The sequence below is a fragment of the Doryrhamphus excisus genome, chromosome 2, assembly GCF_030265055.1.
Source record: "Doryrhamphus excisus isolate RoL2022-K1 chromosome 2, RoL_Dexc_1.0, whole genome shotgun sequence".
NCBI lineage: Eukaryota > Metazoa > Chordata > Actinopteri > Syngnathiformes > Syngnathidae > Doryrhamphus > Doryrhamphus excisus.
Window position 1 is genome coordinate 19,062,649 of NC_080467.1, and position 27,644 is coordinate 19,090,292.

Sequence of the window (27,644 nt, forward strand, 5' to 3'; positions counted from 1 at the left end):
GAACACAAACATGCCTTACTCTGTCCTGCACATAGAAAAATAGCTCATTTTACTTTGAGCATTACGACGCTGCCCTCTAGCGTTCAAACATAAGTGCAAGATATATAACTACAAGTGGCACAACTTTAATAAGACCTTTAAGATATTTTGCAACATTCTTTATTAATTCAAAATAGCTTCAATGGCATTTCCCTGTACAAAATATTTGGGAAAAACACACAAGATGAGTTCAAAAAGGCAACATTAAATCACTGTGCTTTCAGCCTAGTTGTCATGCATTGGATATTTTTAACACAATTGTAGTGGCATTGGTGGTGGAAAAAAAAATCAAGGTCGTGCATATTTTTTGTGTTCTAGTTCAGCATAAGGCAAATGAAGTAAAACAAAGATTGAGGGAAAATATGAACAATAAAAGCCCTTCAGGCAACCTGCATCACTTCACACTGGGCTTATTCAAGCATTACACATATGATTGTGTGAAGTACAAAGCTGTTGTCCTGTACAGGAGGAGTGCCAACTAACATGCAACCATCCAAACACAAATGTACAAAAATAGATATCTATACCATGCAAAAAGATATTTTTATATGAAACCATTTCAAGTTGTCAGTATGTTGTTTTAGTTGACCAATTTCATTAAATGTTCGTTCTATGCATTTATAGTGATTTTCTATACGTACAACCAACAAAGGACATATCATTGATAGAGAAGAGAATATAATCGCTTAATTTTATGAGGGAATACATATGATAATGATTGATAATTGTTTTTGGAATACAGTTCTGCCTTAAATGCAATTATTCCAGCAATGCAGTTGATTGTGTAATACTCTCTCGACGTTGAGTCCATTCTTCATGGTCATTCATTCATTCATTTTCTATACTGTCCCAGCTCGTGAAGAATCCCAGCTGTCTTCGGGTGGTACACACAAAAAAAAATCACAAATCAAGTCGTATTAAGAAATAAAGTGACAGTAATTTCCCCCCCAACACATGCACCTCATGCTTCTGAACACTTGAGGCAGCGGTGTGCTCCGCGCCGTTCACAATGTCACTTTGTTCAAATAGGCTCAGTCCGCAGATATTTTTTCAATAGTCTGTGCAAAAAATGATATGTCCTTCTCAAGCGGCCATGAGATAATTACCAGCAAAAACAAAAAAACTCTTATTCTATACATAAATAAAATTCTTCATGCATTGATTTACTGTTCTGTATACTGGCAATTGCCGATAGTGACACATAAAGGCTCAAGGTGAACCCGCCTGTTAGTAAGTATTCACCAAATGTTTAGGCTTCCAGTACAAACCCAGGGATATCTGTTGTACAAGTGCATTGATACGTTGTTTGTTCCTTGTCATTTTGTCCGTGTCGGGCAAGGCTGGCTGTGCCTGAACTGCATGATTTCAACTGCGGTTTGATGCCACCAGTAGAACATAACAACCACCAGGACGTGCCACACCTGGTGACTGGCACCAAGGTAGTTCATCTGGCCTAGGATACGTAAGGAGAAGAACAAAATTTATTTATTGCACACGTATGCCCAACTGCTGAAATAGATGCTACTATCAGGTTTTGTCAGGTTGAAGTCTTATGCAGTGATTTTTTTTCGTGTCAAAAATATTGAAAGACAAGTTACAGTATTTGCTGTATTCTGGTCACTAGGCGCAAATAATGTTACATTCATGAGACATCACCTTATAGTAGATTACATTACCTTAACATACATGGAGTCAGCCATGGCATGTTCAACATGAGAGTAAAAAAAAAAAGTTCTCTTCCCATTCCATGTGGAAGTGGTACGTTTTTGGCTTCTTAGTTTGTGCTTCTTCCCCCATGTTTTCTACACCCTTACTACAAAAATATTCTATTATTAATATTGGTTATATTTATTAATATTGTGGTCCAATGTGGAACCAATCCAATTGATCGCGATAAACAAAGGACGGCTGCATGTTGTATTTTTGCTAAGCATAGACTGACGTGAACTAATCATGTTCTCTTGTTTCGTGCATCAGCTGTTGACTAGCGGATGCTCGGTGCCAGAAAATGTGAGACGCAACACAGACTCACCAGGGAAGTAGCGCTCAGGGATTTTAGTAACGTAGAATATGAAGGCAGATCCAGCAAGCAGGTACATGACAATCATTCGAGGCAGGAACCGCTGTACACATAACAAAATGCAAAGTTTGAGTATTTTTACATTACGGATCTGTCTTAGTTTCCTTATTTGTGTGTGTGTGTTTGACTAGCCAAACATTTGTACTAAGAGAAATGTCTTGTGTATCTAGAATGTATGCAACGTGAAGATCTGGTCATCATTTGCTGACCTGAACAACATAACAGGTAAATCCCCCGTTGAGCCACACCCAGTGGGTCGCCGGAACCACACTGATACCAGCCATGCAGCAGAAGATGGCCACCCTGATCCACCGCCAATCATCGCTAAGGTAGCGGGGGTGAACCTGGGTGCAGAAGACAGCCAGGATCAGGGACAGCACCGTCATGAGGTAGACCTGCCGCCAAAACTAGCAAAAAAGAAGAAAATAATGTATTAGATATGAGTAAATATTAGAGTTCTGGGATAGCTCCAGGAGGTTTTAGCAAAAACTTACAGCGTTGCAGTAGAAGGCGTAAAAGATGCCAGGCACATAACATCCCAAGATGCCAACAGAAATGCCTGCGTAGTCCAAAGCCAACCAGCGACGACTCGTCTTCTCTGAGCGGTGGCATGAGAACAGATGATAACCCACGGAACACAACATGCACACCTGGGAGGATGAACACAATGCTTACAGGCAGACGGTAATGTTGCCATCCCAGAGGTGTACCTAATGTTGTGGCTAGTGACTGTACAGCCAAGCTGGTCGTTCTACTGTACAATCCACCGACAAAAGCACTCCTACTGAAGCTATTTACAAACAATACAATACAAACAAGTTACACACCTGGGTGGGAGGAGTGAACTGAATGAACCTGTTTTAGGAAACAGGCGCTACATGAATGTCTGTTTGGCCAAATGATCGTTTCAGAGTACAGTATTAATTACATGTTGTGGTGGAAATCATGACAATTATATTTGAATTTTAATTAAGTGACCCATCCATACAAATCAGTGTGTATTGTTATCTTGATAACATCTTTATCACGCAACATCAACTCAAAGTATGCTTATGTATTACCTGGAAGCAAAATAGTCCAATGGTATAAATGACATAATCCTCTTTGTTAGCTCCAGAGGCTGGCAGCACCGACGTGACGTCGTTGACGCCAAGGGAGAAGAAGAGAATGAAGCCCAGCAGGTGACTCCAGATATTCACCGTCTCATTTGACATAATAAAAATACTGGAAAAAGGTGAGGGAATAACACATAGTTCAGGTTTAATCGCATTGCCTTATGAAATGATTTCCAAAATATTTCCAGCTGAACTCCCACCTTCTCAGGCAGAGTTTGGAAGGCAGGTGGGCCCTGTAGCCATCTGTGATGTAGGGGTTCTCCTTCAGGAACAGGGGGATTTGTTCGTAGGTGTACAGTCTTATCCTCTGCTGTGCGAGCACCGGCCAGTGCTGATAGCTGCCCAGCTCGATGTAGTGAGCTGTCCTCAGCAGCTTCTGGGGCACCTTCAGCAGCATCTTCATGTGTGCTTCCCTACTATCAGGCAAGTCAGGGAGAAAGGGGAAAGAAACCTGATGGAAAATACAAATATTTAGTCATATTGTGCTGATTGGAGTGGTGGCTCATTAAGGTAGCAAAACATGATATATAATATAATATTATTATAATGCTTTTTAATACTTGGGAATACAATTGTGGTGCATTTAGATCCAATAATAGTGATTTACATAAATATTTAAATATACAACAGGCCCTAATGATGTATTGGGGGTATTAAGAAGACAAATATTAGACGCAACGATGTCATGTCAACATAGCAAGTGATGGGGAGATGCACCATCATTAGCAGCTAAGCTCGCCTATCGACCGATTTTTCCTTCAAATGTTTTTTTTTTTAAATACTACTCACAACAGATACCACCATGACAGTTTAAGAGTAAAAATGTGACTAACACATGTCGTATCAAGCCAGTTTTACGATAAAGACGTATGGCTGGCTGGGCATGTTTACATATCAAGCTAGCTCCATGCTAACACTGACAGGCATCATTCAGGGCAGCTAAAATGATGTGAAAACAACTGACCGTTAGTCCCAATGCCAAAGTCCTTGTTCGGCTGACTCAGCCATGGCCCTGTGGCTGTACAGCTCTGGTTATTCTAACAAGATATTACATGTTTGTTCAATAATACGCGTACAGCATGCGTCAGCAACTAATACAAAGCTGGTTTTCTTTTTATTCACAGTAAACAATGGCGCCGAGCTTTACTGCCACCTTGTGGCCAGAATGAGTCATTTCACATGCACTGGTAACAGCAAACGGTAAGTAACAGTTAAATCAAAGATAAAAGACAAAAATAGGTTTAAATGAGTAATTTTTGACAAAATAGAATTGAGTTCGTTTACATAGTCTTAAGTTTATATGACAAGGAACCAGTTTATATGGACCTCACAGGCATCACCACTACAAGGCAGTGAAACCATGTGATTTCTCTCAGCCAATCAGCAAAGCTAATTATGATAATGATAAATCTGATTCTACATTAATATTATTTTACTTGGTACAAAAATGATGTTAAGTACAATAATTGTGTGTGTATACAAATCTATAATAATTAATATTCATTATTAATATTAATTAATGATATTTCATTAACCTAGATGAGGTTGAGTGTAATGGGTACAATAAAGAAAGCATGCAACTAGTTAGGTTAGGTTTGTTAGGTTTGTTGGCTGCACACAATGTTCAGCCCCTTCACTGTGTGCATTGAGGTGATTATGCATACCAACCGGGGCCTTGGGTGAATACGTTGCATGTACAATTAGTTGGAGGAAAACCCAGATAGAAGAGAAAATATGGGGGGAACATGAGGCGGTTACACCCATAAACAAAACAGGCATTAATAACAGACGTCTCCAAGGGGCTTCAGTGTTCTGACCAAATGACATTGGTATGTATTATTTGACATGTCATGACCTCATTGAATAAGAACTGTGTCTCATAGTGGTGACATGTAAAGAACATCATTTAGAAAAATAATGTTGATTTATTATAGAGACCGGGGTCACTTTTGTCAGTTTAAGATGTTTACCAGAATTGATCACAGCAAATCTAGTCAGCTCATCTCTGGAGACCAATAATTTGATTTATATGTTGTGACTCAATAAAACAAAATAGTCTTAAATACTTTTGGTCTTTTGTTAAAATGATCAGCTTTGCTTTCCATCTGCGATTCATTTTGCAAGGAGTTTATGCAACCGTCCTGCAGACATTGCAGTGCCTTCAATATGAATTGTAATGGGACATCATCATAAACAGATGGTACAGTTGCCATCCAATTGAAGTGACTTGAATATTTTTGAATCCCAATGTACATAAATGTGTATATAAATGCATGGTAATTGTAGTAGTTATATTAAGCAGGCTCGACAGTCGTGCTGTCATGCCTGGCATATTTTTCGTCCCAGTCAGTCACTGTTTATTCTGTTGATACAGTCAGCTGTCACGTTTTACAAGAGGCAGGAAATGGAATGGTGTTCATTTCAAAATAAAAGCAAAGGAACGTATGTCCAAAGTTAAAGTAAAAATGTTAAAATTGTTCAAATGTTTCAAATGATACGCACAAATACCTCAATAATTCACTATTATAAGTCACAGCATTTAACACTTCCACAGTATTATAACAATTACAGCATAATTGCGCATTTTCTTTCTACCGACAAGGGTTTTCAATTTTAAATAATGTTTAATGTAATTATCTAAAACAAAACCATTTAAACAATCAAATTGGAGTTTTAAAATATAAACAGTTATTATATTATTTTGTTATTATATATATTATACAAATGTATTATATTGATATTATCTGAAAAGATATTACAGCTCTTGTATTGGCTAGGTTGTACAAATTCACCTAATTTCGTGTGTGCTTGTGGATAGAAGCCCCGAAAATGAAATTAATTCTAACACACCGTAATAGCACGGCTTTTATTTTGAAATTCAGTGAGGGTGGTTCTTTTCGGGCGTGACCGCAGGAGTCAATGAATGCAGGAGATGCGAGGCACTTTAAACGCACCACGAGGGAACATGAAGCCTACAATGAAGATGAAGACTTCTTAACAAGGAAACTTCTTACCGTGGTTCGGCCAGAAGAACACCCGTGTCGGATTATGGCTAGTTCGTGGTTCTGCTGCACAGTCCTTGTGATGACAAGTGCAGTCATCAACTCCACGTTGACGGACACTGACGAGTCGTGCAATGGTGCATTCGATGTTTATTTTGTCTTGGACAGGTGAGGATATGTGTAGATAGGAGCTGCGTAAGGACATTTAAAGTTCATCGTGCTCAGGCTGCTCGGTGCCCATGTATGGTTGTGTTTTGGTTCCCAAGTTCCCTCTGCTGCTCTGCAACTTTGCAGCTGCATAAAGTTAGCTTGACAAACTTTAAGTTGGAGGGAGCAGAACATGTGTCGGTATTAGACAATACACAATAATGATGGTAAATACTATTTTGATTGGCTACACTCATGAAAATGTCTATTTTTGGCACACGGCTCACTCCGCCCCCCTCTCCCCGCCATCCTGCTACCTTTACGTTGACGTCTCTGAGTTTCAGGTCAACATTTGCAATAAAAGTGACTTGTAATTACAGTATTAAATTAGATTCCTTCTCTTTTCAGGGTTGGCCAAGGCCACCACCGACCATAACTTGCCTTTGCCACTGTCTCACAGTAACCACGGTGCCTTAAATGACCGCCAAAGAAAGTGCGAAATTTCAGTCATGGATGAAAAAATATCAGGGAAGACATAAACATGTAAAAAAAAATGTGGTTGAAGCATGCTCTACATTTTACCTGTATTATGACATACATGTTATTTTTTAAATTGTTTTATTATGACATTTCTTAATTAGAACTTGAAATAAACTAGAATTTTATTTTCTTTTTAATGCAAAATCATTTTTGATTGACACTATCTGTGGGCAGTTTGTGTTGTGTTTGTAGTCTACAATTGTGAACGACACTGCATCGCACTGAAAGCACTATAGGACAAGCACAATAATAAATGTATTGCTAAATAAATGCCTCAAAACTCTGGTCAACCTAATGTTGTGGTTGTAGTCTAGCATGCCAGGGTGGTGACAGACACTGGATTGTTTTTCTGCTGCTATTTTTGTGCTTGGAATAAGTGATTTTCTTGTTTGTGTCGTCATTGTGTTTGCAGGTCAGGCAGTGTGTCGGGACACTGGCATGAGATCTACGGATTCGTGGAGCAGCTCACCAACAGGTTCGTCAGGTAGGTGAGGTCAAGGTGACTTTTCTTTTCTGGCATTCTTAGCCCAGATGATGTACACACAATACTTGTACTTCACTCCATTCATAACAAAAGTACTTTAATGGTCTTTAAAGTACAGGACAACACAAAAGTAGGGCACGTCTATTTTGGACGGAAGACACAACACCAGGCCACCAACAGTTCCAAACCCCATCTGGTTAATGGTGGTGTCTGTGTGTGATATCTTTGGGTTTAATAGCAGGTTACTAAATATAGGCACAGGAAGTGGTGCTGGAAAGACATGAGTGGATTGTTATGTTATTTTCTCCCACATTTGTCATCCATTTGGATGTACATACTTTATATGAATGAAGTACTGTATCGAATGAATGAAAATACTGCACGTTCTGCACATCTGCTTGGGCCAGGGAGGTTCTTGCACACTGAAATCCTCCACCATGCACCTCTGCCTCGTGCGCAGTCTAAGTGCTGACGAGACGGGAGCAGAGAAACGCTCTGTTGTGAGTTGTTGCGTTGTTCTTGTACATGATGACTCCGTATGTTGTGTGTTTCAGTCCCAGGATGAGGGTGTCCTACATTGTCTTTTCAGCCCAATCCGTTGTCATCCTGCCCCTAACTGGAGACAGGTATTTCCTCCTTCTCTTCTTCCGTAATGGAAAACATCGCATCACATAGAAACTGGTCTCTTATCAGCTCCGTGTACATTTAACCCACGTTGTTGTCCACATTGTCTTATCTGGTTTCACAGGTCCAAGATTGATGAAGGCTTGAATAAACTGAGCCAAATCAACCCTGCTGGTGAAACGTATATGCATGAAGGCTTGAGGGCGGTAGGTAACAATTCAATTTTAGGTGAAAACAGCTCATTGAATTAAAAAAAATAGGCCCATAGGGCAGCAAGACCACAAAGTCGGGGATGGGTTTGTTTGTTTTTTTCATGTAGCAGATAGATAAAGGCAGAGGTAGACAATCACGCTTTCACTCATCAGGTGTCGGAGCAGATGAAAACACAGATGACGCCATCTCGCAGCATCATCATCCTTCTGACTGATGGCAAGCTGGAGGTTTATCCCTTTGAGCTGAGTGTGCAGGAGGTGACACACACACACACACACGTTGCATTATTGGATTGAGTAAGGAAATCAAACAATGCACAACGATGAGCCAATTCAAGAAACAATACAAGCAGTTGATGTTTGCTAAATACAAGGATGAAGAGTCTTGAACCAGTCATGATGTGCTATATATATCACTATATTGACACGCACTATGGTACACATTATGGCATTGGATGCTCATATCACCTCCTACTTTGGTACGCGGCAAAAAATATGAAAATGTAAATATAAATAAATTAATTAATAAATACATTTATATTAGAAAGGCAGGAAGTGAACAAATGTAACAGTTAGTGATTGTAAAAGTACCAGATGGAGGGGGTAGGATTTAATAAGCTTTGCTTCTTCCTACTCCTTTTGGACATGTGGAACTGTGAACTGATTATGGGATGCATTCAATTGTAATCTGATGCATGTTCAAATGAAATTAAACCATTACCATTATTATGAAGAAAGAATGAAGTACAAATCGTTAGGAAGTGATGGCGCTCCTTCGGATGACATTTCTAGTCGAACGTCGGTATCTTTCCGTTTGAATGGGTTGAATTTGGGCGTGTTATGCGCCAATTGTTTTACATTTTTATTCAGTTTATACAGTTTTTATTATACATTTTATTTATCCCCTGCTTTGGGAAGCAACACCGGCACCGTTGTATTGTTCATTTCTTTGTAATTCCCTGATGAACTCCAATGTTTGTGTTGCTTCCAGGCCGACCAAGCCAGAGGTTTTGGTGCCAGGGTGTACTGTGTCGGGGTCATGGACTTTGACCACAAACAGGTACGAGCTGGAGACTCTGTCACAGTGGGGGGGAGGGGGTTAGTTCTTTAGTTCTTTGTGTGTTGTAGGCCGAGTTCCCGCTAAGAGGTGAATAACAAGAAGAGTCCAAGGCGTTTAAAGTTTGTTGTCTCCATCTTACTGAGCTTCTACAAAAACATTTAGTTAGGCAGCGTGTTTGACTCATCTTTTCCTGGGAGATGCTTTGAGTTCTTCCTGTGCATGTGTGTGATGCAGCCAACGAATACAAGGATGAAAACATACAAGATGCCCTCTAGCTGTTTTCATGCTAAATCCAGCCAAAGTGTGTTTTACCGCTGACGGTGCTCGTTGTAGCACATCGGCAGGAAACGTGTGAGTGTTGCCATGAATGAGCCTCTAAGGATTTCTTACTTGTCAAAGCAAGCATTGTTGATTTTGAATCGAAACCTAACGCAAAACAACCATGCTAGGCCAAAGTCACTTAAGTGCAGGCATTGCATCGACTGAAATCTTAATCATGAAATATTACGTTTCTCATTTAGATTTGATTCACTTCCTGTGTGCAAAGAAGGAGGGCGTTAAGGACATTGTTAAGGCATGTTTATAAGTATAATGAGGAACTTGACGATAATACAACTGGGGATGTCCAATATTGTCTTGCCGAAAACCAATATGCCGATATTGTCCAACTCTCAACTTCCTATCCCGATATCAACCATACCGATACCGATATGTGTAACATGACATGTCTGCTGTGGTGGAATGATCACATGTGTTGATCGGGGAAAAATCCGATAACAACATAATTTGTCGCTACTTGGCCCTTGGTGAAAACGTTTCGAACTGCCCCGGCGTAGGCCGAGTGATGTTCACCACTGCTGACCCAAAGTGCACAGAGGAAGTCATTAGTGTGCTCTAATTCAATCATGCCAGACCAACTTCCTGTGCTGCTGTCATTAAAGCAGATGAAAGCCTGACAGTATTTCCCTCCTTAAATGCTGGCCGAGGTTAAACAGCAGCCGCTGAGTTAACTCTGGGATGTAAACAAGCACACATGCAACTTAGGTCACCGTTGTTGTTATTTGTGCTCCAGCTTGCTGAAATAGCGGATGGCGCGGAGCAAGTCTTCCCAGTGCTGTCGGGCTTCCATGCTCTCAAAGATGTCGTCAGCTCTGTGAGCCCTCACCCCAAACAGTACCGCACATTCATGTGCGAGAACGCATCTCACCATCACGTCTATTTTGATCCTCTTTGACCGCACGCAGATCCTCAAGCAGTCCTGCTCAGAAATCTTCACAATAGAACCATCAAGCGTTTGTGTAAATGGTTAGTAGTGACACAGAATTTGTACAATGTTTGCATACGGTGATGTCACAACGTAGTATTTGGCTTTGTCTGCAGAGTCTTTCAGTGTGGTGCTGAGAGGCAGCGGCTTCAGCGGATCCAAAAGGACAGACAACGTTCTTTGCGTTCTCACAGTCAGCCACAACACATACAGTGAGTGCAAGCGGTCACCATTCATTCATTCATTAAGAATCAATTGTACAAACATTCGTAGACCAGTGTCGGCAGCACTGAGGCAAGGTGGCACGACGGTGACTGGGTGGAGGGAGCAAGGATCGAACCCCCAACCTTCCAATTTCCAGACAACCTACTCTACGCTTCACTGTTGGTTCTTATTTTTATTGCTTGTCAATTTACTGACACCCGACAATGCAAACACACGTCTCGTCAGGTTTGCTGTACCGCTTGGTGTAAACATTACTTGCAGCTGTTGAGGTTGCAGCCTCGTCTAACATAATTCGAAGCTATCATCCTCCATGATATTATTATGTGCACAGGGGGAGTTAGCAGTGATAAACAGTAGCTGCTTTAGTCGGAGGACAAGGGAGTCATTATGAGAGCAAAGGGAGGGAATGGATGGCGAATGGAAGGATTCGGTTCACAAAGGTTCATGCTGCCATCTGATTGGATCATATTTCTCTTTTTGCTGTTTGTTTGTATTGTTCAATCATTGAAACATATAACAAACAAATAAAAGTGACTGATATTGTGTATATCCTTTAAAGGGAACTAAAACTTGGAAATGTTTAAATTGCTGCCAATGCAAGTGACTACCAAGATACTTGGGTTTTGATACAGTCAAGCATGGTAGTGGTAGTGTCACGGTCCAGGGTGGCATGAGTGCTGCCGGCATTGGGGAGCTGCGGTTCATTAAGAGAAACTGAGATTCCAACATAACACAACAGCAAGGGAGCGGACACGTGACTGACTTTTCTTTGCTTCTTCCAAGGCCAGAAGGCAACAGTAGTTGCAGATGGTCATCTGCTGTGTCCAGCTCCTTTGCTGCATGAGGTTGGACAGTAAGTCACACACACAAACACACACACACACACACACACACGTTTGCAGAAGAATCCCAGGTTGTCTTATAAACCAAACCAATAATGAGTCAATTAGACAAAAAAAAGATGCCTTCCTTGAGTGTTAGTTGGCTCAACAGTTTTTTCATGACATCACCTCGTCTGAATTTATGACGCCAGCTTGGTTTAGCACCAATATGTATTTATTTGAGGAACACCCACACAGCTACACCCACAGCTGAAATAATCTCAGCTGCTTTAACCTCAACAACCAATGGAAATGACTTCAACGTTTTTGCACTGAACACATTACAGGAAACCAACATCCAAGTATTGTAGGCTGTGAATTAATTGAATTAATTGTTGTGTCCAATAGAATTGGTAATAATTCAGAATTTAAGGACTTGGCTTGGGAGGTGTGTCCCTCTGATTTACCCCCCCCTCCTGGACTGCAGGTCCACTTGGCTCCAGTCCAACACGAGTTGTGAAGGAAACCGCTTTTATACATACTGAACCAGCGAAAAGTCAAAACCTTTTCTGATGTTTTGCAGGTCACTTGAGGTGCTGGTTAGCTTGAACGACGGCCAGTCTTATATTTCAGCTCCCATTACCATCTATGCCACAACCTGTGTGAGTATTCAGCAAAGGAACATTCCTACACTAGATAACGTTTTTTTGCGGATGTTACTATAAAAATATTGCTAAAAAATAAAATAACTGACTTAATAAAAATGTGGACTTTGTGCTACTAAAATAATGGTTTTTTTTTACATAATATTGAGTTTATTCTTGTAAAATTGTGGCTTTTTTTTTCTCTTAATGATGCCTTGGTTAACGTCGGTTAATCCATTCCAGAAGGTCCGACTCAAACCAAAACAAACTTAAACTAAAGCAAATGTAATGTCAATCCGATTCATTTGTTCCAGACGCCCAAAAATCTTAACACTTAACACATTTTATAGATAATCATTGAATAAATAAATGAATAAAATAATTGCAAAAATTATTACAAATGTAAAATGAATAGGCAGGTCAACATTTGACATCACAAAAAATCCACACAAGCAATTATGCTGCAAACCATAGTTTGCAAAATTGTAAAAAAAAGCCAAATACCAACGTTCTAGAACCAATAAACACAAGCCTTGTCTTTTAATATAGAATTTTTTTTTTCCGCAACCTCATTTTCCAAAAAATTACGACTTTAGTCATTGTTTGTTTTTCAGAATATTACAACTTTAAAACCTGTCTTTTTTTCTTTAATATTTCAACTTTACTCTACCAAAATGATTATATTATATTTGGACACCCCTGCGAAACGCCCAGAAAAATGAGTTTAATTCTTAGATTGGATTCGGCTCCAGAACTCTATTTGTTTGTCACAGTCAGACGGGAGTTGGGTGTTGTGGTTGCTGTTGGCTCTTCTGATTTTGCTGCTTCTGGGTTTCCTTTGGTGGTTCTGGCCTCTGTGCTGCACCGTGGTGAGTCCAAAGTAGGACACATGAACCTGAAACTCAATACTCATCATTTCAATACTCATAGTCAGGTGTTGTTTGTCCACGTGACAGGTGATCAGAGACCCTCCACCCACTCGTGCGCCTCCTCCCCCTCCAGTAATTGTGAGTAGACCACAGAAAATAATGGATTATCTTGCAAAACACTGAACTGCATTGCTGTATATATTATGTTTTTTTTAAAGCATTTTAACACAATATAAATGTATAAAAATATCAAAGTGGCCTCCTGTGCCTACTTTGTTAATATTACAAAATCAGATGAGTTAAACAACATCATAATAACGAATTGTTGCAAATGATAATCACTAATGAGGTAATTGTTTGAAGGGATTTTTATCTCAAATTATGAAATGATGATAATGTATACGTAGTGTATGTAAATGAAATTAAATAGGGCAACATTGCCATCTCCTGGCTATACCAGTAATGCAACTACCGTAAATCAAACAGCGCAACATTGACATCAAGTGGCTTTCGCTGGTACTGCAACCACAGTAACTTCTTAATGTCTTTAACGACTTTCCGAACGTCTGCAACGTAATAATGAAAGTAGTAGCAGTATACATGTTTAAATTGGAGCTGTGGGGGCTAATTAAAGGGGTAATGGAGGCTAAAGTGTGGTAAAAATGTTTTCATTCATCGTTAAGGGGGAAGAGGAAGATTTCTCCCCCAAACACAAGTGGCCCACAGTGGATGCATCATATTATGGCGGGAGAGGTCCTGGCGGAATCAAACGCATGGAGGTGAGATAGGATGGATTCTAAGTAATAATATTCAAAATATCTACAGTATAGCAGTGCGCTTCCCTTTGATCATGTCAGCGTGTGGTACAAGTGTGCCTGCACGTGTTGTAGGTCCGCTGGGGGCAGAAGGGGTCCACAGAGGAAGGCTCCAGGTTGGAGAAAGCCAAAAACGCCGTTGTCACCATGCCGGATGACGTGGAGGAGCCCGTCATACCTCGACCACCGCCAAGACCTGCTCCACTTTATAACCCTCTCCCGCAGCACAGATGGTACACTCCCATCAAGGTAAAGATGTGGGCCATGAAATATGCTTTCACCTGCTGGATGTGGAATCATGTGACCTTTGTGTGACCTTCAGGGGCGTTTTGATGCATTGTCGGCGTTGTTGAGAAGACAGTACAACAGAGTAGCGATCATGAGGCCGACGCCACATGACAAGGCAAGACACATTCATGACATTTCTATGAAATCATTAACAGGGCTCTCGTTCAAATACTTGGAAATGACAACAATATTTTTTTCTACTTTAAATATTCACATTTGAACCTATGTCCGGTGTGACGCGTCTTACAATGCAAGGGATTCATATGGCAAAAAATTAGTATTTTTTTGGACACATGGCTGGCCTTTCACTTTCCAAAAACCACAAAGACAAACAAAATCTTAACAAAACCACAATTAGCCACTTTTGGGTAGGCTAGCTTTAGATTAGCGAGGGCTAGGGTTACACACATACAACTAGACACATAGAATTACACGTAGATCCACACACAAGGAGTCACACATACATAGAACGAGACACAAAGATTCACACATGGACCCAGGCACATGAACTCTACACACACACAAATGCACAAACAGGCCCACACATACAGTTCTATGTGTAATTCTATATTTGTGGATCTATATGTGATTCTATGTGTCTAGGTCTACGTGTAATTCTGTTTTGTTGACATATATGTAATTGTTATGTGTCTAATTGGATGTGTGATTCGATGCCTGTGGATCTATGTGTAATCTGTGTGTGTGTGTGAGAGAGAGATCTTTGTGTCTAGTTCTATATATGATTCCATATTTGTGTATCTATGTATAATTCTATGTGTCGAGTTCTATGTGTGATTCTATGTATCTAGTTCTATATTTGAAACACACACACACACACACCGCTATTTTATGCAGTTTCCCGTTTTAATTTTTTACCAGTGCATTAGAAGCAAGTTGATAAAAACTGAAAAAAACGACATACCCCTTACGTTTTTTGTCAAAAATGAGCGCCCTCAAACATTGGCATTTTATGCCTTTTTGGGTGCTTCTTGGGCCCCTGTTGTGTGTGTGTGTGTGTGTGTGTGTGTGGTTTCCCCTGTTTTTTTTTTTGACCAGAAAGGTGCATTAGAAGTTGAAAAAAAGCTGAAAAAAAAACACATACTGTTGAGTGTGTGGGGGGTTCCGTATATGTATAGTTCTATGTGTAATAGTATGTATCTTATTTGATGTGTGTTTGTTGATCTCTGTGAAATCATGTGTGTCTAATTCAATTTGTGATTCTACATGTCTGTGTGATTCTATGTTTGTTGATCTATATCAATGTCTATCAATTCTAGACACATACAGTTACACAGATCAACAAACGTAGAATCACACATCGAATTAGGCATACAATTATACATAAATCAACAAACATAGAATTACACAGATCAAAACTTGTGTTTTTTGTATTTGCAGGGCCGCTGCATTAACTTCACCAGAGTTCACTGAGACTGAAACACAAGAAATGTATCTGGACTTCACACCATCGTCCTGTTTTGTGATTAAATGTAAATAATAGTTATTAAATATCTTTTTATGTATCCTGGTGTTTTCACTTGGCTAAAAGCAAAAAAGATGGAATTTGTGATTCTTATTGTTTATTTGGGAGAAAAAAATAGATATATTTCTATATTCAGTAAAAGTACCCAGAGACACCAAATACACAGGAAAGACTAAACATAAACACTTTACAAAACATTTCCAAGAGAAAATGAGTTTTTTTTCTATACACAAAGAAACTTCACAGTCATCAGGAAAGGAGATGACTTGTTTCCCATTTAGTGTTAAAGCTGTTCTCCATTCACATCCAAACACTCACCAGCATGGCGATACAACATACGTGAAAACATTCATTGTTATACATTTGATACAAAACACAATGGAATACTGTAGGAAGATGCCTAAAAGCACACATAAAACCTCCTTGATGAAGGGAGGAAGTGCATTGTTCAGCTTGCATGACGTCACGCCATTGTTTCACCAAAACATGGTCAAAGTGCGCTAAGGAATATTTTGAGCCGTGCTCGTGTACATACTCACATTTTTAACTGATGCCATTAAAAATGAAGCGCTCAACAAGACGACGAGGCAGACCGTCCACTACCTGCAAGCAGTTTGTCTCCATGGTGTAGGAGTAGCCCACTGTCACCGCGTGTGTGTATTTACATCGTGTGGAGTGGAAGGGATTGTCCTCATCACCGATTCTCTCGATGCAGCAGAGATGATCTTTAAAAAGAAGAAAACACAACTTTAACCGTGGTCGTCGTGTGTTTTTGTTCCAGCGGTGTGTAAAAAAAAACAAAACCAACCGAAGAGATCGCCGGCTGTCCTTCTCCATGTTGTTCTCTGGTCCTTCGCTCTCGTAAGACGCCAGATGGAGCTCTGGAGAAATACACAAACATGCACAGACATGATGTTTAGTACATGATATTAATGTGATGATCCATATATTTTACATAAGGTGATTTTAGGATATGATGTATAGTATGACGATTTTTAACATATGCTGTAAAGTACCATGGTGAATTGATTCCAGACTCAACCGTTTTATGTCAAATTATGATATGTCGAATTCCTTGTTTGTTGTTTTTAACATTATTAGAGCCCTCTAGACTATAAGGGTGACTATAGGGGTGCTATCTCATATAGCACCCCTATAGTCACCCTTATGCACGTATTAGCAAATATAGTAGACATAAACAGCCCATGTTCGGGATGAGTGTGGCTGGTGCAAGGCAAGTTAAACCTGCAATAAAAGCCTGTTTTGTTTTTCCAAACATTACATTAACAGTACTGACACCTAGTGACCGATGTACAATACTACATATCATTCATAAGTATCTTTGCATAAGTATGCTTTTCCATGTCACAAAGATGAGATGCTTTTGAAATATATATATAACATCTTGACAGAATCTCAAAGCGACCCTTGCATCCTTTCATTTCCCACTAAGAGGTTGTGGCTGGAAACGGTTTGGACGGCCCTAATGTATCGTGTTCACTTTAATTCTTCATCCTAAAAAGATAAAGTTGGACATGCCTCGCAGGTTGCGTGGAGGATGAGGATGTGCTAATAGCTTTTCCTCCTAAAGTAAGAAAAAAGCCTACTAAGGCAGGCTGGCTTACCATCTTCAGTGAAGACTGGCGTGGTGACGAGGTACTGAAGAATTCTGCGATCTCTATCAAATGGACAGATCACCTGACGCCAAACCAGGAACTCGCTCACCTGCTTGGCCAAATCCCACAGTTTCTGGAAAGACCAATAAAAAACAATGAGTGGGAGTGAAATTTCAACAACAGGTACTAGTATATACTGTACACAAGCAATTGTACAAGACATGTGTTCATCCACAAGGGGGCAGTGTCACATTGTCATTATGGCTTTACTATAGGCGGGGTGTCTGTGGTTTTGTATATCCTGATTTTTCTCTTAATATGTTGACTTTATTATTGTAAAATGGTGGCCGGTTTTGTCCATTTTTGCTGATGCATTTTCTTGTTAAATTGTTCTATTTATAGAATATGCCACATGCCAATAAAAAGACCGAGTCGGAGGCCACCGGTGGCCCCCTGGCCGCACTTTGTACACCCCTGCTTTAGTGTCACGGTGTCCCAACCTCAAAGTTGATGTGTCCATTGGGCAGCCTGCTGGCACAGCCTTCGTTCAGGAAGTAGATGTCTTTAATGAGGAGACTGAAGAAAGGAATGACAATCTTCTCCTCGACGCTGTGTGCCGTCTCGGACCTCTGAGTGGCGCCGCGGAGCGCCGTGCGATAGTTGCTGAAGTTGCTGGACGGGTCCATCTGATGCTGGACGGAGATGGTCGCAGGTGGTCGGAAAGGCAAGCATCAGGAACTGATTGTGTACTGTGTGGTCCGTGATGACGTTTACTGCATCATACGTGTGGGTTTTCTCACCTCTAGGATTTCAAACTTGTCCGTGTTGACTTTATTCCAAGTCTTTTTCAGCCTGGCAACAGGACTCATGTTCATCCCGGCTGAAAGACACAAAGAGTTTGTCTCCGTTTATATACAACTGCAAGTATAAATCACACAAAGGGTGCTCGGTGTGGTAGGTGCCACTGACAGGCCACCAGTAGAAATCACACAAAGATACACTAGAGGGAAAGGCAGCCTGGTGGTGATAAGCCTTTGGCACGCAGGCGGCCATAGCAACAAAGTGACAGTTGTAAACTTGGAGAAAATGGTGGCAGTGAAAATCCAACCCCGTGGCAGCCTTTTTCTTCGTTTCTGTTGAAATGAGAAATCTGCACGGGGTGGAATTGCATGCTTTGTGAAAGGTTCATGAGATGACAGAGGGTAGGAATGGGATGTAGCCACAATGACTATATTTCATATGTTCTTTCGACAATAAGGTGGAACCTCTATTTCTGCACGGCCGGGTTTGGTTTTCAATGAACTGTGCGCCTAACAGACGACTTGGAGGAAACGAGTGACCAAACAAAGCATCCACACGTTGGTGACTCAGTCTGTGTGAGGAACTAAGTGGGAACTATCGACAAATTAGGCCGAGGGAATCTTTGAATCCTTATTATGTGTTTGTGTGGGTGCTTTATTTGTTCACTGAATGCACACAAAACAATGGACAACTCGTATCCGTCTCCTTTCTTCCTACTAATCAGCAGTGTGTGCCATGCACTGATGAGGCATTCATGAGTACTACACATGGTACTACACATGGTACTACACGTGGTAGAGGAAGCTGCCACCTTTAATGATGTGATGTAATAATCAACTGTGGGCTATCATGACATCTGGTGGCTAATGTTGCCGTTCCGTGGCAAATGGTGGGGAAAAAGGCAGTGGAGTGTACCCCCCCCCCCCCAGCCCCAACTCACTGATGATGGCCATGAGGGAGTTGAAATTGCCAATGTTGAAACACTCCTGCGCGACATCGATGAAGAACTCGATGATCCGCGCTCTGTGTTTCTTCTTCATCGGCTGCAATGCGAGAAGGTGAGCGTCACAAAATGTTTGTGCACACGAACAGCCTGAGGCGGTGTACAAAGACAAAGTACCATGCAGATTTCCGTGGCCACGAGGAAACTCAGCCTGTTGAACCAGCTCACGTAAGCCTCAAGGTTGCTGGTCTTTCGCTTTCGGAAGAAACCCTGAAAAGAAGTTGAAGAGAGGAAACGGGATGGTTCAAGTCTGGAGATGAACATTGTTGCACTAGCAATGGAAGACAACCACAACACGTGTCCTTCAACTGCACATGGACCATAAAAGTGGGCCCTTTTTTGTGATGATGATAAAAAGATAAAAAGTGTGCCTATTTGTCACTTCCTGCTGGACAGAATCTTCGGTCTTTACTCCCACACGAACTCTCCTACACAATGAAATCAGTGACGCATCAGCTGTTATTTCTATCTCATTTGCATTTGCGTCACCTGGCCTAGGGAGACTTTGTTTGCCAAAGACACTTACTGCATGTAGAAATGCATATACTAATAATAAAGTGCTGTAAAATTATATGATGATGTAATGCTTACACAGCAGTGGCGGCACACTTCATATACTGTATATACACATTTATAGAAAATGGGTCTTATGTAAGTGGTAAGGGTTACGGCGGAGTACTGACTGCAAGCCACTCTTCAGCTGACTGGCAGCACAACCGCACGGCAGGGAGGAAGAGCGAGTGTTTCACACACACACACACACACACACACGCACACGCACGCTCGGTGTGTTTGATGCGTTTTCAAAAGCGACATCAAATGTAAAAAAAAAAAAAAAGTTGAGGGAAAAACTCACACACGTCAGCCAAGCGGACGCTTCATGTGGGTTTCGAAAGCAAATTAACTTTGCAAATTAGACGCACGGCCAAAGTCAAAAATAGAAATGAAAAATATTGAAGTGCTTGCCTTATTTGATGTTGTTAATTACAAAGCCAACAAAGCACATACGGCACATTGTTGACTGAAGTCAAGTGGGGTTGTCACTGCCCGCCCTACCCAATGTGGCGCCTGAAGTGAGATTTTATATGGAGCCCCCCCACTCCAGACCCGACCACTATATATAATAAATGGAATATTTTCACAATTACAGCATAGAAAACCTGTTGATGACTTAATACGGTTTTAACATTAGAGCCCTGTAGACATAAAATAACACCCCTATAGTCACTTTTACACTCCTGTTATTGTGTTTTCTATGCTGTAAGTGTGAAAATATTCCATTTATAAATAGGGAATCCTAATTGACTTAGCACAGTCAGGCCTGGAACCAATTCACGGCGATAAACAAGGGATGACTCTGGTTGTTGTAATGTTGCTTTAAATCCAGACACACAGAGACATAATACATGACAACTGTCACTGCACACCGACCTTATGGTTCTCCAGAGGGTCCTTCATGGCAAATGTCTGGATGAACTCCTCAGGCCCAATAAAACTCAGCCTGTCCTGTGAGTGGAACACAGGATGAAGAGCGGAGGAGGAAAAAAACAAAAAAACAAATCAACAACCGTAATAACATAAGCGAGATGGTGATGATGAAAAATCTTTATGAGGAGGGTGTGTTTAAACTTTAATGAAAGGCTAAGCAAGTCTGCACACACACATACACACAGTCACACAGGCTTTAAAAAAAATGCCACAGAAACGACTCAATGCATTTAACGTTTACGGAAAATGTAGATAAACATAATGCTCTGCTTTATGGCTCACTAGGAAGCCAAATAAAATAAAAGCTTTCGTTTCGTATCAAAGTTGTCTTTGTACACTGCTCTAACCACATATTTACTGTATTTACGTAGATTAAAACGAGGTTCTGTTAATATGAAACTGCCTATAAAGTTAATAAGATACTATAAAACCCAAAATATACATACAGAGAACAAATACGCGCTTACCAGTTCAATGTGCGTGAGCTGCTGGGCGAGGACGAAGGGGTCATCACATAAGCTCAGTATGTCGTTTCTTTGGGCTGATTCCCTTTTGCTCTTCAGCGAGGCGGGACGCTCGGTGGCCACAGAGTTCAACGCAGCTATTGCCTCTTCGTATTGGCCCAGAGCCGACAGGCGTTTGATAAGGCGCTGGGTCATCTGCTGCATGGCTCGCCATGAGTACTGGGGGCAAAGATGCAATAGAAATATTCAAATAAAACAGAAAGCATCATCAGTTAAACTGTGTGTAGTGTAGTGGTTTAAAATTAGTGTTTCAAAAACAAATGTTTTTGTGTTAACTTTTTTGGGTGTCTGGAACGGATTAATTTGATTTACATTATTTTCTGTGAGAAAACTTACCTTGGTTAGAGTCTGTATTGGATTGAGTCCAATGGATTAAAGACGCTGACCAAGGGATCACTGTATTTGCTGTCCTTGTGCTTGCTAAACATCGGACTGTGTTTCACACAAAAGATGCGGCACTAACCTCGTCCCCTCTGGCCACATGGTGCGTCATGTCCTTGAGACAACGCATCATTCGCTCATCCCGGAAGTCATACGGGAAGGTCTCAGTCCACTCGGTCAGCAGCTGCACCAGCTTTGGCGCCACTTCACGGAAACGTATCTGAACAAACATCATACTGTATGTCAACATAATAACACCTCCTCATAGGTGTGTCCTATCTACATTGTTCTACTGTGTCCCTTTAAGCATTTAACTAAACCAACTTCACAAGCTGTACCACAGAGCCTAATATTTCTCATATATAACATCCCCACTGATATTAAGAAGAGTCTTTTATTCTTTGCTTATGAAATTGTAAATATCTCCTGCCAAAAATGTGTATGCAAGTGTGGGAAAGAGTGAAGCCAACTGTGTGTGTGTGTGTGTGTGTGTTGCCGCTATTCATCATCCTGTGGGGACATAAATCTGTTTACATGGTAACCAAAAAAAAAAGTATGTGTGAACATTGTTTGTGTGTGTGTGACTGTGTATTATCCACCTACCTTATCCAGCAGGGCGTCTCCAGAGCGCTGCTGCTCCACACACAGGTGACAAACTCGTGTCATGAGCTCATAAGGGTGCAGGAAAAGGCGTGAACTCAGCAGGAAAGTAAACACATACGACCTCTGATGAAGGACACAGAACAGGATGGTGAGGACCAGTGAGGTTGGCAAGTGCATTTAGAGACAATAAAAAAGTGTGCATGTAACTCACATCAGGGTAGTAATCCACTGTGGGAACCAAATGTTGGATCAGGGCCTCGAGAGATGCTGAAACCAAACTGTTGTCATGGTAACACATTTCCCCGTAGCTGGCAGTGATGCCACGTCCATAAAGCTGACTTTTTGCAGCGGGGTTGCTACGACAGGACTGCTCGCTGCCGCTGCTGTTGCTGGTTTGCCGGTGCACTCGTGCGGGACAGGAAGTGCTGTGCTGGCGCGGGCTGTGAGGCCTCACGCTGGAGTACAGGTTGTCCAAAGCGGAACCCCTGCTGTTGTAATGATGCTCCTTCATGCTGGAGGAGTCCACAGGTACGCCGCAATACGTGTGATGAGCGTGCGGTATGTCATACGGGTTCTCTGATGCAGAGTAAGCGCCCTGGTAGACGTTGCTTTCCTTTGGGGGTCTTGCACAGGTGGCATGGTGATATGGGCTGTGAGGCTGCGGGTAGTTGTTGTTGTTGCTGTACAGGCCGCAGGAGCTAAACTTTCCGGCATATGGGGGGGTTGTGGGAGGCATGATCACCTGGGGAGAAAAGAGAATAAATAAAAAACTTTTAGCTTCTGTCCATTCAAGTCAAAAAAAGAGTGAATCCCCCGCCAGTCATAATTCATCAAAGTGCTGAGAAATCACACTTTGTTGGCAAAATGCTCCTATTGGCTAAACAAAAACGACTCTTTGTGTTCGCTTATCCTGTTCTTGTGCAACAGGTTGCCTATACCGTGCTTGGAATGTGGTCAATCTTTAAGCAGCACTCGCAGGTTGTGCAAATAACGTGCAACCTGATCACTCCAAGTAGAGACTCAGAAGTGTTAGCGTAATTACGCTAAGTCGCATAATTGTAGCCCTCCTCGGTGCATTCCTTAAGGCTTTGAACTTGGTGAAGACATCCCCCCCAGTGGAAATTCACTCAACCTTTAAACATGTTTTTATCCTAGGTTGACAATTGTGCTGCAATTGCACTTTTGTCAGTTGTTTTGTTCAAACTTAAATCAGAAAAGTGGACAAACAAAACAAGCAGACGGGACAGATGCAAGCTCTAGGGACAGCAGTGGGTTTTATTGTCTTAATGGTGAAGATAATTGGATCTGAGCAAGGTAAGCTGATCCCAGATCACCACCCAGGCATGCTTTAACTCTGGAGCCATCTTCATCCTGTTTCAAGACCATATGCCAGTGGAAATCGAGCTTGGCTCGCACACACATACCTCAAGCACTGATGTGCATATGCACCGCAGGAATCCAGCAGGCTTTTGTTCGTCCATCATGGGCCCGAGAGAGGAGTGTCTGCTTTAGCCAACATCATGCACACACACTCATAGACACACTCGGCGCCATGCCAGTGCCAGCCAGTGCAGCGGCAGTTTGTCTACAGAACTCTACGATCTCTCTTCCTCCTAACTCGGTTAAAAGATTACTGTGGCTTCAACTTGCTCGACTTACAATATGTCATCTATGCCTGAGAGTGGTGGTCCACTCCACATAAGAATCCAATACACAAGGGTTGACGGTCTTTGTCGGAGAAGAAAAAAAACAAACATCTAAAGCATTTGGCTGAATTCCTGAAAAGTTGACCCCTGTGAAAGTTACTACTTCCATACTGCAGTTTGAACTCTTCCTCTAAATTGTAGGTTAGACAACTTAATGACGACATTGGGAGTATAATTTCAAGTTTGCATTCTCCTGGAGTCTAAACCCTGAAAGACTACAGCCTCAGAAATGTAGTTTGATGTGGGAATAAAAGTACAATAAATGGCTAAACTAAAAACCACAACTCTTGTATGTGCATTTAAACGTTTCAAGTACATTTACCCTGTAATCTGGATGCATTTTTTTTCATGTCACTGAAGACAATAACGCCTCTATAGGTTAAAGTGTAGTCAGTAATTGAACGTAAAAAAAAAAGAGCTGCAGGCTAATGTCAACTCTTAATGGATTTAAACAAGCCGGTTGTGTGTGAAGTGCTTCAAAGAAACACAATAACACAACACAGTCTTGTGGTTTCAGCACGTGGCTGTTTTGGGGTAATGATGGCTGGGGGTATGTTTACACAACAACATGGTAAATATGTCAATGTTTTTTTTTTATGCCTATTAGGAGTTATGTGGCAAAATGGAGTGCATGTGTTGGCTAAAACCTAGAGAGGTTAACCTGTTGATGTTGTCTCAATTACTGTGCAGTCAAAAGAACAGCTCCTTAACGTCTACTATACAGTGGGAAGTTAGCGACAGCCACACACACGAGGTATATTTTTCGACTCAATACAACACTGACATTGAAATAGGAGCTCAGAACATTCAGAGGAAGATTCTTTCAACCCTTTAACCAGCCACCACTGCAGTGAGTTTGAAAACCTCTGGCATGCTACCTTGTCCAAATCACATTATGAGATTTTTTTAAAAAGGTGCAGGCGGCTATGTAGGGGGTTGGAGGCTGGAGGATGAAGAGGGGTGGTCTATGACAATGGCGGTATTATCTGTCCTGTCATGGCGTTAACAATCGCACAAAGACCCGCGGGAAGAGATCAGAGCAGATCACACACACACATAGCAGCTTTCACACACTCGCTACTGTCAGGCTGTGTGACGCCAAGCCTCTTGTAGGCTTACATCAGTCTGGCAATAAATGTGCAAATATATCCTGTATTATTCTCACATATATCATCTGCAGTGACCTGGTGAACGGTCACAGCCACGCTTCTATTTGCAAAAGGGCCACAAACAAACGAGCGTGAGTGTTGGCTGCAATGAAAAATGGGCCTATCGAAACTCATTAACTGATCTAAGCAAATATGGCAAGCACACGCTGTGAGGAGCAAGGGTCAGGCTACAATAAAGTGACTTTATGACATTAAGTATAAGCAGCTGGCTGGGCCATGGGACTATAAATTGCACTTTTTGGAAGCCAGTTATCCTCAGAGAACATTTACCACATATGACCCAGTAACTGGCCTGTGATGCAAAATTGTTGCATAAGAGAAGGCAATACTCTTTTGTGCATTTACTCCTGTTTTAGGCATTCCATTTCTCTTTTCAACACTGTTTGCTTATTAGATAACAAGTTTGCGCATGGGTGGGGCTTCTCACATTTTTAATATTGTAATGTGATGTGGGACAGGACAGGGTGAGGTAATGCAAGGTAATGTTGAAACTACTCAGAAAAGAATGCATCAATGTATTACTGACAGAAGGAGGTGGATATCCATGAACAACTGTAGATTAGTTGAGTTGAGATGAGGTCTATTCATATTCTATTATATTCTAAGTCGGTCCCAATGAACAGTAGTTATGCTTAGTCTGTATAAAAGTACAATTTAGAGAAAGGTTGCGTATGACTTATCAAAACAACAGTGTCCTTTATATCTCACAGTACGGCCAAGTGTAATGAAACACTATCTTCGTTCTACTTTGTACCACATGTCCTGTACTTTGGCACGAATAAGCTGCAGCAGGTATGTAAGAGGAGGCTTGTTTTTCTCATGGCAAAAAAAAAACTTTATGGTCAGCCGTATTAGTGACAATAAACGAGGTTAAAGTCCAAGCGTATCGCAAAATACATGTTTTTTTTTCACAGCGACAAACCTTTTCAAAACACATTGCGGAGATGCACACCCCATATATCAACCTTGCATGCCAAAGAAAAACTAAGCAATGAAGGGAGAAGAGCTTTGACTTAGCTAGTGCCAAATAGGTACACTTGACTTATGGGCAGTTTGTGTGATTGACTTCCTTATTGTGGCTGGAAGTGTACAGTGGTGTTTTGACGCACCCCATCAAAAAAATAAACACTTTTCAGTAGTCCCCTTTTATCTCTATGTACAATAGGTGACTATAGGGGTGTTATTTCATGACCCCAGGGCTCTAATAATGGCAAGACATGGATTTATTGTCTATGCTTTAAATACAAAAAAGTCAATTTATTAATATTGCATGCTACTTCACTTCACATCATGGTCAGGTCTGGAACCAATTAACCACGATATATGAGCGACGACTGTATAGTCCGAGTACATGCCTCTCACACCCCCTGACACCTCATAGTCACCCCCACTATTTGAGAAGCATTTCCATAAAGTGGCTGATATTGAAAATTAAAGCAAGTTTCTGCAGCAGATCACCAGCGTCACTCCTCATATCGATATCGCTTTCTCTTGCTTTTTCTCAGCTTGACACAACCATCCAACTTACACTAGCTGGACACACACGCACACACACATGCAACCCCCCAGTGATCTGGTAGGCTAGTACAGTATTAACCTAGAGTCAGGAGGGATAAAGACACATTATCGCGTCTCCTATGAGGATATAACAAACCTAAGCTTTGCACATGGGCTTTTCCCCTGTCACTCTCACGTTATGTTGTCCTAAAATATGACAAACATCAACATGCTAAAAAACATGGATGCTAAAAACGAGTGAGGGTGTGTCACTTTAAAAGGTGAAAGCAGTGGATTATTTTTAGACCAGGTGGAGCACTGAGGGCTGCCTTAACGTAAATTATTTAAGTGTTTAAGGGTATAATTTTAGGATTTTCATGCAGTCTGTCAGGTAGGCCGAAATAAGGAGATGTTGGAAGCCTTTCAAGTGTTTTTTTGGACTGCTTGGCCTGGAGTACAAACATTTTTTTTGGTATTCTCCCCATTTCTTTTCCCTGCAGGCACACACAATCTGTTATTCCCTCTCTCTCTCCCACACACACACACACACACAGGGCACCATGCCTGGTCCACATTATGGTCTTGTGAGTGAGTCAGAACACTGTAAAGTCAAGGGCTGACTGTGAGAAAAAGCCATGCTGTGCAACCACAGTCCCATCACAGGTGCTGGAGAGCCATGTTTGTTTGTGTGTGCATCACAAGCCTGAGACTATTCACTGTGGTAAACAAACAACAACTAATGGGACAATTATATAAAACAGAGGGGGGGATGTTCACCACAAGCATACAAAGTTAGATCATAACACTTTCAATTACGGATTTATGATTCAGTTGCATTTTTAGCAGCAAACGTAGAATGTACCCGGAGTTAAAAACAAACTTACTCAAGTACGGCAATTAGAAAACAACCTACCTTGATGTGATGCAGCTCACGTCAGCCGTAAAAAACAAAACTAGCCAAACTACGTTCGTATGTTCCACCTGTTATCACACACACATATAGCCACACGGCCAAACTTAATAAATACAAAGCGAGTATTTTTAGCGGTTTATCCGTGCGTCTCTTCTCTTGATATTTGAGTAGGTTTCAAGCAGCGGCGACTTGTAGTGAGTCTCTCTCGTTGCAAGGGCTATTCAAATGACT

At 41.3% G+C, this 27,644-nt stretch overlaps 3 protein-coding genes across 6 annotated transcripts; 1 reads left to right on the forward strand and 2 right to left on the reverse strand.

The window, feature by feature from the left end:
- Positions 1-128: 128 nt before the first annotated feature.
- LOC131109825 (progestin and adipoQ receptor family member 3-like) lies at positions 129-4,426 on the reverse strand. Its single transcript, XM_058062204.1, has 7 exons — positions 4,199-4,426; positions 3,435-3,685; positions 3,181-3,343; positions 2,614-2,769; positions 2,329-2,526; positions 2,072-2,162; positions 129-1,492 (listed from the first exon to the last, which is right to left on the reverse strand). The coding sequence occupies exons 2-7, from the start codon at positions 3,635-3,637 to the stop codon at positions 1,356-1,358; spliced, it is 948 nt and encodes a 315-aa protein (XP_057918187.1). The 5' UTR covers positions 3,638-3,685; positions 4,199-4,426; the 3' UTR covers positions 129-1,355.
- Positions 4,219-15,814, forward strand: LOC131109803 (anthrax toxin receptor 2-like). 4 transcript variants are annotated; one of them, XM_058062174.1, is made up of 17 exons: positions 4,219-4,434; positions 7,336-7,407; positions 7,962-8,033; positions 8,156-8,237; positions 8,397-8,501; positions 9,235-9,303; positions 10,376-10,456; positions 10,548-10,608; positions 10,684-10,779; positions 11,576-11,645; positions 12,197-12,275; positions 13,031-13,126; positions 13,214-13,264; positions 13,810-13,905; positions 14,017-14,190; positions 14,264-14,344; positions 15,628-15,814. In XM_058062174.1, the coding sequence occupies exons 1-17, from the start codon at positions 4,241-4,243 to the stop codon at positions 15,658-15,660; spliced, it is 1,512 nt and encodes a 503-aa protein (XP_057918157.1). In that variant the 5' UTR covers positions 4,219-4,240; the 3' UTR covers positions 15,661-15,814. The 4 variants fall into 4 exon arrangements, with proteins under 4 accessions (XP_057918157.1, XP_057918148.1, XP_057918167.1 ...); XM_058062165.1 differs by lacking the exon at positions 4,219-4,434 and adding an exon at positions 6,150-6,404 and having other exon boundaries at positions 15,628-15,807; XM_058062184.1 differs by lacking the exons at positions 4,219-4,434; positions 13,031-13,126 and adding an exon at positions 6,150-6,404 and having other exon boundaries at positions 15,628-15,806.
- Positions 15,321-27,644, reverse strand: LOC131109795 (ras-GEF domain-containing family member 1B-B-like). The gene is made up of 13 exons (XM_058062153.1): positions 27,414-27,644; positions 22,340-22,870; positions 22,129-22,251; positions 21,608-21,745; positions 21,088-21,303; positions 20,564-20,638; positions 19,250-19,342; positions 19,070-19,172; positions 18,129-18,208; positions 17,829-18,020; positions 17,338-17,461; positions 16,521-16,593; positions 15,321-16,437 (listed from the first exon to the last, which is right to left on the reverse strand). Exons 2-13 carry the CDS (start codon positions 22,862-22,864, stop codon positions 16,407-16,409), a joined length of 1,773 nt encoding a protein of 590 aa, XP_057918136.1. The 5' UTR covers positions 22,865-22,870; positions 27,414-27,644; the 3' UTR covers positions 15,321-16,406.